General features: G+C 39.2%; 1 protein-coding gene across 7 annotated transcripts in view; it reads left to right on the top strand.

The window, feature by feature from the left end:
- The window catches only part of CTNNA2 (catenin alpha 2), a 982,769-nt gene that overhangs the window by 76,870 nt on the left and 890,797 nt on the right, over window positions 1-15,102 (top strand). For all 7 annotated transcript variants that reach the window (XM_054728044.1, XM_054728045.1, XM_008157457.3 and 4 more), the window contains exon 2: window positions 5,536-5,731. In XM_054728044.1, the coding sequence (XP_054584019.1) occupies window positions 5,536-5,731 (196 nt within the window). The remainder of the gene's footprint in view (window positions 1-5,535; window positions 5,732-15,102) is intronic.

The raw sequence follows: 15,102 nt of genomic DNA on the forward strand, positions 1-15,102 counted from the left end.
TGTACTTTCAAAAACAGCAGTTCAGTTGAAGTTTTGTTCCACCAGAATTTATGTGTGATTTCATGAATTTCAAAGTTTTGTTCCACTAGAATTTATGTGTGATTTCACGAAGTCATATATGTGTGTGTGTGTGTGTGTGTGTGTGTGTGTGTGTGTATGATTTCATGTGATGAGTAGAAAATGCCCTACTCCAGACCTACCTGAACAGAATCTTGACTGCTCTATGGGTGAGTTTTAGACAGATGATACCACAGCTGGCTCTAGGCAGATGTGACGGAGCTATCAAGACAAAGTTCCCCATTGCCCTCACTACTGTTTATTATTTTGGAAGAATACGTGTTCTATGTCTATTGATGTCCTGGAAGCAGAACACTGATCAAGTAGAAGAGTCAAGGTCAGATACATTTTCTTATGATAACACACATTGCAAGAAAAAGAAAAAGATGAAATTTTATCGGGCACTGTCTTACTACTGTTGTGCCGAAATAACATTAATTGATGAGCAGTCTATACCAGCCTGTGACTCACAGGTTTATATTTAGATCACATCATCCACATAGGAAAACCAGGTGCTTATCCTCTGGCTATTGCTGAGGCCTTTCATTGGCCAGGGTTCATAGGGACCATCTACATTCCTTGTGATGATCCTAGGTCCCTTGACCACTTATACTCTTATCTATGAGCTCTATGGCTTCTTCTCTCTCTCTCTTTTTTTTTTTTTTTTTTTTTTTTTATGAGAGGCAGACACATTGAGGAACTATTTGAGGTGGAGCTAGAGAGAAGTCAGTGTCCTTCTAAGCTGAGGTTGAGGAGCCTACAGAGAGGGAGTTTTTCAAGATTAAAAGGTAAGTTGGCATAGCCAATGAAATACAGGTGTGGAGGATGGGATCAGAAGATTAGTTAAAGGGGTAGTGGTATCAGAATGCCTTTCCTGGCATAGGAGGGAGCAAGATACAAATCGGTACAGGGAAAAGTAAGTTTGATGGTAGATAATGTCCTTTTGTAGCTACAAGAGTTTGGAGAAGGAAAGGTTTATTGCTAAGAGAATTAGCTAGGAGATATTTCTAGGAGGAAGGCTAATTGAATCAATGGCACTAAATGTGGAAGACTGGTCTGATAAGATAAAACTAATTTGATCTTGGCAACTTATTAAGTACGTTAGTGAGATATCAGTTTAAGAAGGCTCTGCTACAGGAGGTGTGGGGGTGAAACCAAAATTCATGAGAAATGAATGGAAGGAGAAAATGGACTTTAACATATGCTTCTCTTTAAAAAAAAAATTGGCAGTGACTAATAAAATCTAGACTCCTTAGCTTGGATAGTACCAAACTCTATATATACTATGGTTTTATTTTTACTATTTATTTATTTTTTTAAATATATTTTATTGATTTTTTTTTACAGAGAGGAAGAGAGAGGGATAGAGAGTTAGAAACATCGATGATAGAGAAACATTGATCAGCTGCCTCTTGCACAAGCCCCACTGGGGATGTGCCCGCAACCAAGGTACATGCCCTTGACCGGAATCGAACCTGGGACCCTTCAGTCCGCAGGCCGACGCTCTATCCACTGAGCCAAACCGGTTTCGGCTTATTTTTATTTTTTTCCAGAGAATTTCAAAGTTTTGTTCCACCACATCTATCTAACCTTACTTCCTAAAGCTTTCATATACAGCCTTCTTCTCAAGTATGACTGGTCTCCTTACTGGCATGGAAAACGTCATGTCCATTTCAATGTGTTGATATTCACAATACTACTCCTTGTCTCTTTTGCTGGAACCTCTTGCTTTCTTTCTTTTTGTCCTACTGCACAAAAGGTGTGCTCCAAAATTGTTAGAGAGGAGAGGCTTGTGTGTGGCTCTTGAATGACTCTGGCCTTGGGTGAAAGTTGGTGTGGCGATTAGAAAGAGAGCCTGCTTGTGAAAGGAGGAGGCATAGCATCCAAACAGGATAGCAATCCTTTAAAATATCAACAGGATAGCAATCCTTTAAAAGGCTAACAAATTGAGATAAACACTTAAAAATCTTTACGCACCATCTACCTAAGACATAGTGTTAGTCTGGATAGCTAACCTTACACAAAGATACCTGTAGCCTCTAGAGGTCATTGGTATGGCTCTTTATTATTTAAATAGTTTTCTATATTCCTCCTTACTCTTTAAATCATTTCTTGCATATAATATTCTATATTTTGTGTTATGTTTATCTCTGATAATATCAATGGATGGTTATTGTGAATATGATATTGAAAACTAGATTTATCATTGGTTACTGCTGTTCTATTAGATTTTTCTTGTTTATCTAGTATTTAGCCACCTCTTTCTTCATTCTTATAGTAGTTCAAATTGTTTAACTTCTAATTCTTTTACATCTTCTTGCTAGAATCATATTCTCTATAAGTAATGCCATTATTTAGTGCTTGCCTTTTTTTCTTCCTCTTTGTTTTCTTTCTCTTTGTTATGTTATGTATTTATGTGTTTTTTCTCTTTGTTATGTATAAAAAGTCCTCCTTTATTCATGGGGTATATGTTCCAAACCCCCAGTGGATGCCTGACATTGTGGATAGTACCAAACCCTATATAGACTATGTTTTTTCCTATGCAGACATACCTGTGATCAAGTTTAATATAAATTAGTCACAATAACAGATTAATGTCTATAGCTATAATAAAATAGAATAATTAATGTGAATGTGCATTGAGTAAAATAAGGATTACTTGAACACAAGCACTACCATATCATTGACCTGACAAACCCAGAGGGCTACTCAGTAACCAGAGGATGTGGAGCATATGCGGTGTGGATACGCTGGACAGAACAGGACAGCTGAGATTTCATCATGCTACTCAGAAAGACATGCATTTAAGCTGATGAATTGCTTATTTCTGGAATTTCCCATTTAATATTTTTGGACTTGTTGACCGTGGATAACTGAAACCATGGAAAGCAAAACCTTTGATGGGGGAGGCAGGGCTACTGCAAGTTGTTGACTTTTGTCTTCCACCAAAACACTGGCAAGCAATGAGGAGAGTCCACAGGTATTTCTTTATCCTAAACTGATTAGGACATGAACATTTATGGAACCCTATCATTTTCCTTTATTTTCTTCTCTTTCATACATCATATTCTTCCATCCATGAGTAAATGAAAACTTTTACTAAAAGAAGATTGAATTGATTTGCTTCATTTGGAAGTAATCACATTGTTCCTAGGAACTGCCTGTTAATGTTTTATGTTTATTTATTTTTCCATGTAATTGACATTGTACATCGACTTGTTATAATGTGCATTACCTAAACAGTGCTTAGTACAGTAACGTAACATGAGGTAACAGAAGAATTGAATTTCGTTTGCCTTTACAAAAATGAACTCATGGTGTAGTCATTAAGTATTTTGGTAGATTTCCTATCAGCTTCTACTCCTTAAAACTGTCAACATGTCTACAGTTAACAACTCCCTCCCCAGTTTATATATTTTTTCTAATTTGAGAAGACTAAAAAAGTAGATCCCCAAACTTCTTAGAATTATGTATAAAAGGAGAATAAACCAGTTATCAGTGAGAATGGGAATATTCTCTAATGCACAGTATGATGAATGTAGACAACAGCTGCATACTGTAATTATGGAATGTGATAGAGATGCTAAACATCACTACAGCAGCAACTGTATTACAATACATAAATATAACAAATTAACACATTGTACATCTTAAATTTAGACAATGTTGTATGTCAAATATATTAAATACAAAGAAAACTATTTAAAAACTCTATTTAAAAAAAGAGTTTTGAGCTGTTTGCTGTGCTTTCTCAGCGGGCTTATGTTTCCAGGTGTTGGCAGTTTGGGTAATTGAGGCTTTTGAAAAAGCGCTGTGTACCTGTGTTAGAGTAAACCCTCACTACTGAGAACAGTCCTGCACCCCAGAATAGTCACTTTTCCACAGGATGCCTTTCTTCCGATGGTTGCCTCTTTATGGGTAGGACTGAAAAGTCTATAAAGTGTTACTTACTGACTGCATATGCATTTTACAGCTCACTACCATTATCTGACACTCTTATTCTCAGTGACCTTACAGTTCTTTTTGTGTGTGTATTTGTACTTAAATGTCCTTATAGAGTCCTTCAATTCACTGCATCTAATTAGCAATCAAAAGAAAGCTGACTATGAAGACCCCAGACTCTGTATCAGCCACTTCTTAATTATTGGTTCTACCTGTATTTATCATCTTAGTTCACATTTATTCACTATGTTTCTTCCTCTGGTGTGATCTCATGCCCCATAAATTGACTAGACATTAATTGTGACTTTGGCTAATAATCACTTGGCTTGCTCTTGGACTTGGAGTAACCGCAGAAACTACAACATTTAGAACTTTTCTATGCACTAGTTTTCTTGATAACCTCCAATAAAATCTGTCTGCTGAGCAGGACAAATGTCAAGGAAAATAAACCACAATGTCCACATGCTTATAAAGCTGATAAAAAATGCAGGGGGAATGATGACTAGCAACTTCTGCTGACTAGAATGAGAAACCATTGCATTCACTTTTCTCCCAAACTTCTCAGTGGGAGAGAATAAAGGTTCAGAATTCTACAGGAGATAAGTTGTTTAAAAAATATTAAAAGCTTTGTTAGCAAATTAAATAGCTCTAGATATAGTACTGAAAGAAGTTTGGCAGTTGAGATATGTTTCCAAATTATGACACTTAGAAGAGGAGTGATAATGCAAATCTGATTTCAATTCTGACAATTTTAGCTTGTTAACCAACTTTTGAGACGGAATCATTCAATCCCCTCATATTAAATTTACCATTTTGTTTTTAAAAGATGAGATCAGAAATAGAAATAATCTTCAGACAGATCTCAGAGGGGAGGGAGAGGGGAGGAACTGGAAGAGATTAGCCAAAGAACATACATGATTATATGCATAGCCCATGTACACAGAAACCACAGTGCAGTGAAGGCTTGGGGGTGGGGGAGTGTGGGTGGAAGGGGCAAAGGTGGGGGGAATTTGGGGACATATTTAATACTGTCAACAATAAAAAAAAAGATATAATCTTCAGACGTCCTTGGTAGGTGACACATAAGTACTGGTGTTGACGGCCCAGTGTTTATTAACTGCTCATTCACCTCTGCCCTGCCTTTCGGCCCAGGCCTGGGTATTGGTTCTCCCAAGTCAGTGATCAGAGGCAATTCCATGATTTGTTTTATTTTCTTTCCTCCCTGAAGCTGGTTACTCCAACAAACATGGTATGTATCAATCTGTGAAAGCACAACCTCCAGGGAACTGAAAACCTTGAGAACTTTGAACTACTGGCAAGTCTCTTCCTACTTAACTCACATAGTGTCATTTTTCTGCTTGAAATAAAGGACTGTTTATTAATGTGTTAATCCATATAATTCCACATTATCCTTCAGTTGAAGCTATGGAATATGCATTCACACTCTAATCATCAGAGGATATTTTAAAGTGATGAGGCAATGTTATTTCTAACAGTTTTGCAGAGTTCTCTTACAGCTTTCCTTTTGTATTTAAGGTGACGACCCTTGTTAACACCAGCAACAAAGGCCCATCAGGTAAAAAGAAAGGGAGGTCAAAGAAAGCCCATGTCCTGGCTGCATCTGTAGAGCAAGCTACTCAGAACTTCCTGGAAAAGGGGGAACAGATCGCTAAGGAGAGTCAGGACCTCAAAGAAGAACTGATTGCTGCTGTGGAAGATGTGCGCAAGCAAGGTAGGCAGGACAATACTGTTCAAGAGGGGTGTGCGTGAATGTGTAAACCATGGAGTGTTCTCTAGAATCAATGCATATTTGCTCAAAGGAGTCGTCTTATTTTTCCCTTCTCTATCTGCACTTGTCTTTTTAAATATTTGGTAGAATTAGGTCCATAGACAAATAGAGGTGTTTTTTGCCATGACAGAACAGCACAGGTATACTCCAAAGCTGCTGTGGCTTCAAAGTCTTCAGTTGTTTTCTCTCAATAGATGAAAACAAACTCTGTGTTAGCTCAGTCTTTTTTTAAATATATATTTTATTGATTTTTTACAGAGAGGAAGAGAGAGAGGATAGAGAGTTAGAAACATCGATGACAGAGGAACATTGATCAGCTGCCTCTTGCACACCCCCTACTGGGAATGTGCCCGCAACCAAGGTACATGCCCTTGACCGGAATCGAACCTGGGACCCTTGAGTCCGCAGGCCGACGCTCTATCCACTGAGCCAAACCGGTTTTGGCAGCTCAGTCTTTTTTTAAATATTATTTTATTGATTTCAGAGAGGACGAGAGAGAGGGGAGAGAGAGATATATAGAAACCTCAACGATGAGAGAGAATCACTGATCAGCCCCCTTCTGCACTCCCCACACCTGGGACTAAGCCCACAACTGGGGCATGTGTCCAGACCAGGAATTGAACCTTGATCTCCTGGTTCATCTCTCAACTACTGAGTCAAGCCTCTGGGCTCAGCTCAAGCTTTAGGGAAGAAAGGATGAGCAGACCTCATGCTGATAGAGTCAACAAAAGCCAGGATTATAAGGATGAAGGGAGGAAAGGAATCAAGTCCTGTAATAGATTATTGTTGTTTGTATGATTCCAAAATTGCTATTTTCAGGTCACAGCTTTCCTAAAAAATGTAGCTAGTTGGTTATCGATGGAACTGATCAATTACATAGCTAACTAGTTAGCTAAAATGCTATTTATTCACCATGTTAAAAAGTTTTTAGGTGTTATAAGATACACAAACTGTATGGCTTACCTGTTTTTAAGTGTACACTTCAGTAGTGTAAATTATAGTCCCATTGTCGAGTAACCAATCCCCAGAACTTTTTCATCTTGCAGCACTGAAACTCTATCCCTATTAAGCAAAACTCTCCCTTGCCCTCTCCCCCTAGCTCCTGCAACCTGATCCCTAGACTACTTTCTGAAAGCATTTATCTACTTGGCATCTTTAGTTGACAATTCTAAGGCATCAGGAAATCAAAACAGAAATTGCCTCCCTAGCCTGGCCTCCCTCCTGCATTGTTTACCTCGGCGAATGCCACACACATGTATCCAATGGGACATTGCAGAAATCTTGGTGTTATACTTGTCATTTCTCTCTCTTTCCAAATACAATCTGTTATAAAGTACCATAGGTTTCAACTACTAAATATCTCTTAAATGGATCAATTCCTGTTTTAGTTAATCAAAAGGACTATGTTTTAGCTGCCTCGGGGCCTTTATACATGCTGTTTCCTTTCACACAGTTGAAGATGAACTCATTCTGCATATCCCAGCTCCAAGTACACCTTCCCAGGGAAACCTTTCTGTGGCATGGCTCTTTACATGGTCAATTTCCGCAGGATAGTTTAATAATTGTGGGCTAACTTGACTGATAACTTTCTTTGCCAAAGTATAGGTTAATAAAGATAGAGACCATACCATGTGTCTTTTACTGGTCAATGGTTTGCAATGCCCAATAATCATAAAACTTCAATAAATATTTGTTGAATGAATGAAGGTATTATAGATGAATGAAAGTTATTTTTCCTTCCTTCTTATAAACCTACCAATTTTAAAATTCAAAACTAGATATTTCGTCCCTCAAAATACTAACCCTCCTTCCACACCAACAATGACCTTCTCTGCATGCGGCCACCTAATTCCCCCTGAAAGTTAATTTCATTTATATTACATGAATGTAAATGTTACTTTAATTTGAAATCTTAAAATTTGCAAATTTTATCCATTGTGGATGGAGTGTATTTGTGCATATGTGTTTCAGAAATGTGTAACATTACAAGTTTTCAAGTGCTATTCAAAATGGGTATTCCTTTCAAATTACAGATGGACACACCTGTTTGTTTTAATTAATCTGTAGCCTGCATAATGTTTTCCCTTTCTTTTTTTTTTTTTTTTTTTGGATGGGGGGAGTATGTGTGGACTGACATAATAAATTGCACACATTTGAAGTGTATACTTTGATAAGTTTTGACATATTTGTACACAGTGAAACCATCCCACACTCAAGACAGTGGATGTTCACCCTTGCTGGCATGGCTCAGTGGTTGGAGCTTCAGACTGAGCACCAGAGGGTCACAGGTTAGATTCCAGTCAAGGGCATGTACCTGGGTTGCAGGTGCATTCCCTGGACCCTGGTCGAACATATGCAGGAGCATGTGCAGGAGGCAACCAATCTATTTGACTCTTCATATTAATGTTTCTCTCTCTCTCTCTCTCTCTCTCTCTCTCTCTCTCTCTCTCTCTCTCTGTCTCTCTCCCCTCCATTCTACCCCCTCCTTTCCACTCACTCTAAAAATCAATGGAAAAATTATTATTTAGTAATTAACCTGTACTCCATATGGCAATAGCGCTCCTCCATATTAATGAGTAATTTGGGCCCTCCCAGTCAAGGTGATGGAGAGCTGAATCAGCATCCACTAGTCTCCCAGAAGGGGATTGCATAGCTCAGTGCGGCTTAGAGTTGATAGTGGTTGTAAGTGATCCTAGAAACCTATTAGTATGATTGGATAGTTGTGCAGCCAGTGAACCGTACATAGAAAAGCTCCTGAATAGGAATGCAAAGGGAATTATTCCAGTCAGGTCTTAATGTTGAAATGCTGGGCCAAGGAAATCTTGGGATAGGGAATGCCAAAACCCTTTTAATGTTTACCAGAAAGATATTTCTGGGTTGAAAATGTACACTGAATTATGGACTAAACTAGAGGTTCTCAGACTTTAGTGCATATTAGACTCACCTGGGAAGTATTTCAACTGCTTCATGTCTAGGCCTCAACCATTATCATTTAGGTCAGAAACTCTGGGATGGGACACAGCCATCAAGGTTTTAAAAGATCTCTAGGTGACTCTATTTTGCTGGAAATTTAAGAAGATATGGACTAATCCACTCCCTGCCCATCAGCCTCACTTGGATGACTTACAAATCTATGTTAGTCAACTAGTATTTCACATTAGGCAACTAATAGCAGGTAGTCATTTTACAAGGTTTGTGTGTTTGTAGGCTACTTAGAAACAAACAAGTATTTATGTAGGATAGTTATATAGGAGAAACAACTTGATATTCTGTATTAAAATGATATTCTGTAATGCTAGATGTTGTCTTATGATGCCTGATACTCTGTAGGTACTCAGAGAACACGTGTTACCTATATACTAGGGAGCCAAGTCTATAGGGAAGTTTAAAAATCAAGTTGTTGGAAAAGAAAGACATACAGCTGGAATTAGCACAAAGGAAGTAATGTTTCAGCTTGAGCATTGATTAAAAATTTGTGAAGGATAATGGGGTATGCATTTCAGGTTTAAGCAACCTGATTTTTAAACTAAAGAGATAAGAATGACATTGATAATTGGGGAATGGCTAGAGAAGCCTTGATTTAGTGAGAAGTTTCATATTCAAACATGGTTATAAATATGGTAAGATGATCGAAGGGACCGGATTGGGAAAAGTTCAGGAACAAGAAGAAGAAGATGAAGGAAGGAAGAAAGGAAAGAAGGAAGGAAGGAAGGAAGGAAGGAAGGAAGGAAGGAAGGAAGGAAGGAAGGAAAGGAGGGAGAGAGGGAGGGAGGGAGGGAGGGAGGGGGAAGGGAAGAAGGGAGGAAACAATAAGAAGAAGATGAAGGGGGAAGGGAAGAAGGGAGGAAACAATAAGAAGAAGATGAAGGAAGGAAGAAAGGAAAGAAGGAAATAACTTTCCAGTAAACATTAAAAGAAAGGGAGGGAGGAAATTAGTTAGCTGGTTGGCTTCCATCCATTAAAGTAATATTTTAGAAAGATTAATCTGGCAACTTCATTGAAAGTTGACCAAGTCAGAGAAAGGCTGGACTCAGACATTATTTGGTTGTTATTTTAATATTGCAGAGAAAAAAAAAAAGAACAAAATACTTCGAAGATCTAGGATTAGGTTAGTGGCAATGGGAACAGAAATAAGACACTAGATATTGCAGGCATTGCAGAAAGGAATAAAAGATGTGCCACTTGTTGAAGGGAAGAGACTAGTCAACATTGATTGTGTGTTTTTGGCCCTGCACAACTAAATTGGGTTATTTTAAGAGGTGACAGGGGTGGGAAGAGAGGACCAGTTTGATTTTAAACATTGATGAATAGAGGGGAACTGCCTAGCAGATGGTTAAAGCTAGGGGATAGAACTTCGGGGAAACAGAAATTTGGAAGTCTCTGTAGTTGATAAATGAAGCTTTCAGAGACAGAGCTTTCTTTGAGTACTTGCCAATAAAGAGAGAGAGAAGAATAGAGGGATGTGGCTTTAGTTTTTTTTGGGAAAGGCCAAAAAAAGATGAGAAGGTAGAATAGAAATTAATTAGATAGGGAAGACATAGCCTGAAATGTGACAAGAGAGCCAAGCGTACCGAGTGCTGAAATTCAAGGGAATATGTGTAAAGGAGACAGTGATCAATCTAGACTCTAGAATGTGTTGTAATTATGTCAAATTCTTCTGAGAGCGTGGAGAATGAATAATGAGAAAACGCCTTGGATTTTGCTAGGAAGGTGTCATTAATTATATTTAAAAGGTACATTTTCAGGAAGCTGCAGAGACTGTAGCTACATAGAAAGAAGGTAGATGCTGAAAGAACAGAGTAGTGACAGATAGGATGTACACAGTAAAAGGAAGTGTACCCTTCTTTGGTCATCACTGCACTATATACTGCAGGTATTTCTTTTTACCCCTGCAGACGGTGGGGTTCAAATGAGGAACCGCATGTTATAATTATTTTGTGTATCACTGAAGCCTGGTTCAATGGCTGGCATGGTGAGCAGCACTCAATACATGACTCAGAAGATTGTCACAGATGGGAGGAGAGAAATAGAAGAGTAATAAGAGACACATTAAGGACAAGCAAAGCATATGATTGTTTGCTTGCTTGTTTACTTATTTTGTTCAACTCAAATCAGAAGTATTGGAGCATAGATCCAGGGAGGGAGCCAATGCAGAGAGCAATTGTACCGTAGATACAGCAGGAGAAAGCTCAGGTGGGTGGCATGAGGTGATGAAGACAGAGGGGACATTTCTTTATCTAGAAAACTGGTAGGGAGGAAAGATTACCCAACGGTGGGTTTATAGAAAACATGATAACCGCAGCAGATTGGATGGGATTTTCTCAATTATTTTGAACAAAAGAGGAGGTAGTTTTAATGGACCAAGGAATATCTGATATGTCCACTATTGCAAATTTTCTTGTTTTCTTGTCTGGTATTCGCATCTGTGTGTGTCTCACATATATTTCTAAAGCATTTTATTTATTGGATACTACTGACTGTTATCTGTTATGCCTTCCTTCCATGCAGCTAAAAAAAGGCAATTTATAACAGGCTTTATTGTCCAAGAATCTCTTATCGAATTGGTTTAGTTGGTGTGTAACAGTGTCTGCCAGCAATGGGATGCTCACATACTGTCTTTATGAATCTTCTTAGGTTGAAAGTAGATCCAGAAGCTGTCCTTTGAAAGACAGGCACTGTTCTTCATGTTTATCCAATTAGCAGATTCATTTAATGATGTAACAGCATTTGGTTTTATGCCATCTCATTCCTATGGTCCCACGTCCTATTTCTTAAGCCATGGAACAGTTGCTGGGGTTTCCTATCTTCAGTCACTAACCTTCTCTGATTGCCCACTCTCCATCTGGTACATAGTGTTTAATTGTTTAGTTGTAATAGTGTTTCATCAAAACAGTTAAGACATGGCCCAGCTACCGAGATGTGCCAGTCCAGGATGTAGACAGAGAGGTACATGGGCCTAACACTACTTTCAGAGGATTCTCATGGAGCAAAGTGACAAGGAAGTACAGATAAATGATGTAGCTTCTTGGTGGAACCATTTCCTCAATCAAAGATATGGCTAAACCTTCACTGCTCATTTAGACTTTTCTTTGTTTTGATACAGTCTCAAATGTGGAGTGAAATAGTGATATCAACTAGTTCTATTATTGTTATATTTTTACCCAGTCACTATTTATTGAGTGACTGAGGACCAGTGGGCTGAGACAGACAGAACAGGTTGAGTATAAATAGAGGGAGAGAGAAAAGTGTTCTCACATCTCTGATAAGAGATTAAACCTATGCTTCCTGATGACCTGGTGGCCTCCTCCCTCCCGCACACTGCAGTGGTGGGATGTGGTGTTGGTGGAATGAGCTGGTCCAACAGGAATTGCAGTCAAAGTCAGTTGTGTGAACTCCCCAACTGAGATCTGATCAGAAGCCATGTCCTGTCCAAGAAACTTCTACAGTCACAGTCCAGCATCCCTCTTAGAACTCCACAGTGGGAGGTCATGGCGGGGAGTGCCCTCTCTCCTGCAGCACTTTCCACCGGGGTCAGCCTCTCCAAGGAGGAGCAGTGAGGATGCTGAAAGGATTCTCCTGCTCCTCTGCTTGTCCTTTTCCTCAGGTATCCCCCACTTTATGCCTCCACTCTTCCCATCCAAATGCTTGCATCTCCTAGAGATATTGGACCTCCTTTTCTGTGCTGTGCTGCAGACTGACTGCCCTTGTACGAATGATATGTAACTGTGTTCTGAGGTAGAGTTCTATTGGTCATGGGGTGAGGTTTCATTCCTCTTTGATGAGCAGTTCTCCACTGAAGAGGCACACGTTCAGGGAAGGAGAACATTTTAGGACAGAAAATGAGGACTTGGGGGGCAATCCTAGGATACAGAGGGAAAGAGAACTCGTATTTCTCTATGGGTTTCCCTTCTTTGAGCCTGGGCTTTGCTGAGTCGAGATCCACTCGCTTTTAAAATAATATTTTTAAGTAATATAATAAAGTGCATATTTATTAGTTCAAGCAATGGCAGACCTTAAAGTCAGACTGGTGAGGGTCTCAGAGTACAGCTGAGCCATGGACCTGGGGATGCCTTGCTCTGTCCACACACTGCTACTCACTGTCCCTCCCATGGTTCCTCCTGCCCTTCCTTATAGAGGCTTTTTTCCAAGCATTTCTCAGAGAAGTTTGCAAACCGCCTGGTTCAGAACCACCTGGATGAGGATGGGAGACGTCTATAAAAATTCAAATTTCTGAGTGTAGCCTAAACCTAGATTCAGTATGGCGCAGTAACACTGGAATCTTTATTTCCAGAGAGTACCCCAAAAAAATCTTATGCCTCTCAAGATTGAGAATCACTAATAGTCTGAGTTAATTTATATCTTTAGATTTATCATCTTTAGCTTGTCTTTTTTTCATTGGAGTGATTTTAACATCTGCAGTACTTTCAACTGTTCTACGTTTGACTAAATAAAATATATTTGTATGCCAAAGTTTGAACTAGTTGAGGGCCCAGGAATACCGTATGTCAGCGATTTTCAACCTTTTTCATCTTGTGGCACACATAAACTAATCACTAAAATTCTACAGCACACCAAAAAATCTATTACATTTTTTGCCGATCTGACAAAAAGAAATAGGCATAGTTTTGATTCGTTCATGCTGGATGGCTATTGTGGTGTTGACTGATGTCACTTTTTATTTGACAGTCCAAGGGACAAGAGGTCAGTGCTCCTGACTAAAGACTCATATATTACAGGTTTTAAAAATTCTGACAGCACACAGGTTAGAAGTCACTGCCCCATGTCAATCTGGAGCCCTTTGTGTGGCCCTTGTTGCAACATGTTTGGAGATTATGGCATGTTATTCTTTCATCTGACCCCTCTCTTTAATCTTTAAGCAAGAATAACAATAGCTCCCATTTATTGGTGGCCACTTCATCCGTAAGACATTTTGCATATATTCTCTCAACATCGTTCTGTTAGTCATTTGAAGAATTATTATCCATATTCTATATAAAACATTATTGATGCTGAAAAAATGTTTATGTGCATTAATTGGGTAATTCAATATCTATTTATTGAGTATTTACTGTGCATAGGCACTATTTTGGGTGCTGGGAATATAGAATAAAGACAATAGACATTCCCAAACTATAGGACTACTGTATTTGAGTTGAGACAGGCAATTAATAAGTAAAAAATTAAGCAGAGTGATGATTTCAGACTATAGAAGTGTGACTTAAAAGTGGGATGACCTCCGTGGCTGGGTGGCTCAGTTGGTTGGAGCATTGTCTGGCACACCAAAAGAAAGAAGACGTTGTGGATTCCATTCCCAGTGAAGACACACACCTAGGTTGTGGATTCCATCCCTTTTCAGGGCACTTACAGGGGGAAGCCAATCAATGTTTCTCTTTCACATTGATGTTTCTCTCTCCCTCCCTGTCTCAAATCAATAAATACTCGGGTGAGTATTAAAAAAATGGGATGACCAAAGGCATGATACATGAAAGAATAAATTGATATAGAGTCTAATATTTAAATTTTTAAAAAATTTACTCTGTGAAAGAGTAAGACAAATCATAGGCTTGACGAACATATTTCTGGTGAAAATTGCTTGTATATAGAGAACTCTTAAAAAATCAACAGTAATGAAAGGAACAAACAATTCACAAATGGGCAAATACCTGGACAGACCTGTTTTCAAAGAAGATATACAGATGGCAAATAAGGATATGAGAAAAAGTTCAACAACATTTATCATTAGGGAAATGAAAATTAAACAATGAAATTTCACTATATGATTCCTAAAATCAATAAAATCCCCCATATTGACAATACCAAATGTTAGCAAGGATGTGGAATGGTGGAAATTCTTATTCATCCTAATATATAAAAGGCCAGGGTGGTAACGACTGATCATGACTGAAGGCTGACCAACCTGAAAGTCCTTCAGTCAGCACTGGGTTGCCATGGCAACCCAGCACTGACTGCCCCGCTGCAGCCTGGTGACTGAGCACTGACTGCTCAGGGGGCTGAGACCCAGAGAGAGAGGCAGGGTCTCATCCACAGCCTCAGTGGCAGCTGTTGATCAGTACTTGCCTCTCTCTTTCTCTCCCTCTTTCTTTCTGAGCTTCGCCCGCAGCCGGGCCTTTCTTTCTCTCCCAGCCTCCCAGCCTCCACGGGGCTGCTGTTCAGTCCTGCCTCTCTGATCAGGCCCAGAGAAAGGCCTGGAGATGCTGACTGACATAGGAACTGACCAATCAGAACCAAATGTGGGTGCTGTGAAGAACCAATAGTTGTCTAGGAGCTGGAGCTTTTGATGCTGACTGGCATAG

Source organism: Eptesicus fuscus, chromosome 16 (genome assembly GCF_027574615.1).
Source record: "Eptesicus fuscus isolate TK198812 chromosome 16, DD_ASM_mEF_20220401, whole genome shotgun sequence".
Lineage (NCBI taxonomy): Eukaryota > Metazoa > Chordata > Mammalia > Chiroptera > Vespertilionidae > Eptesicus > Eptesicus fuscus.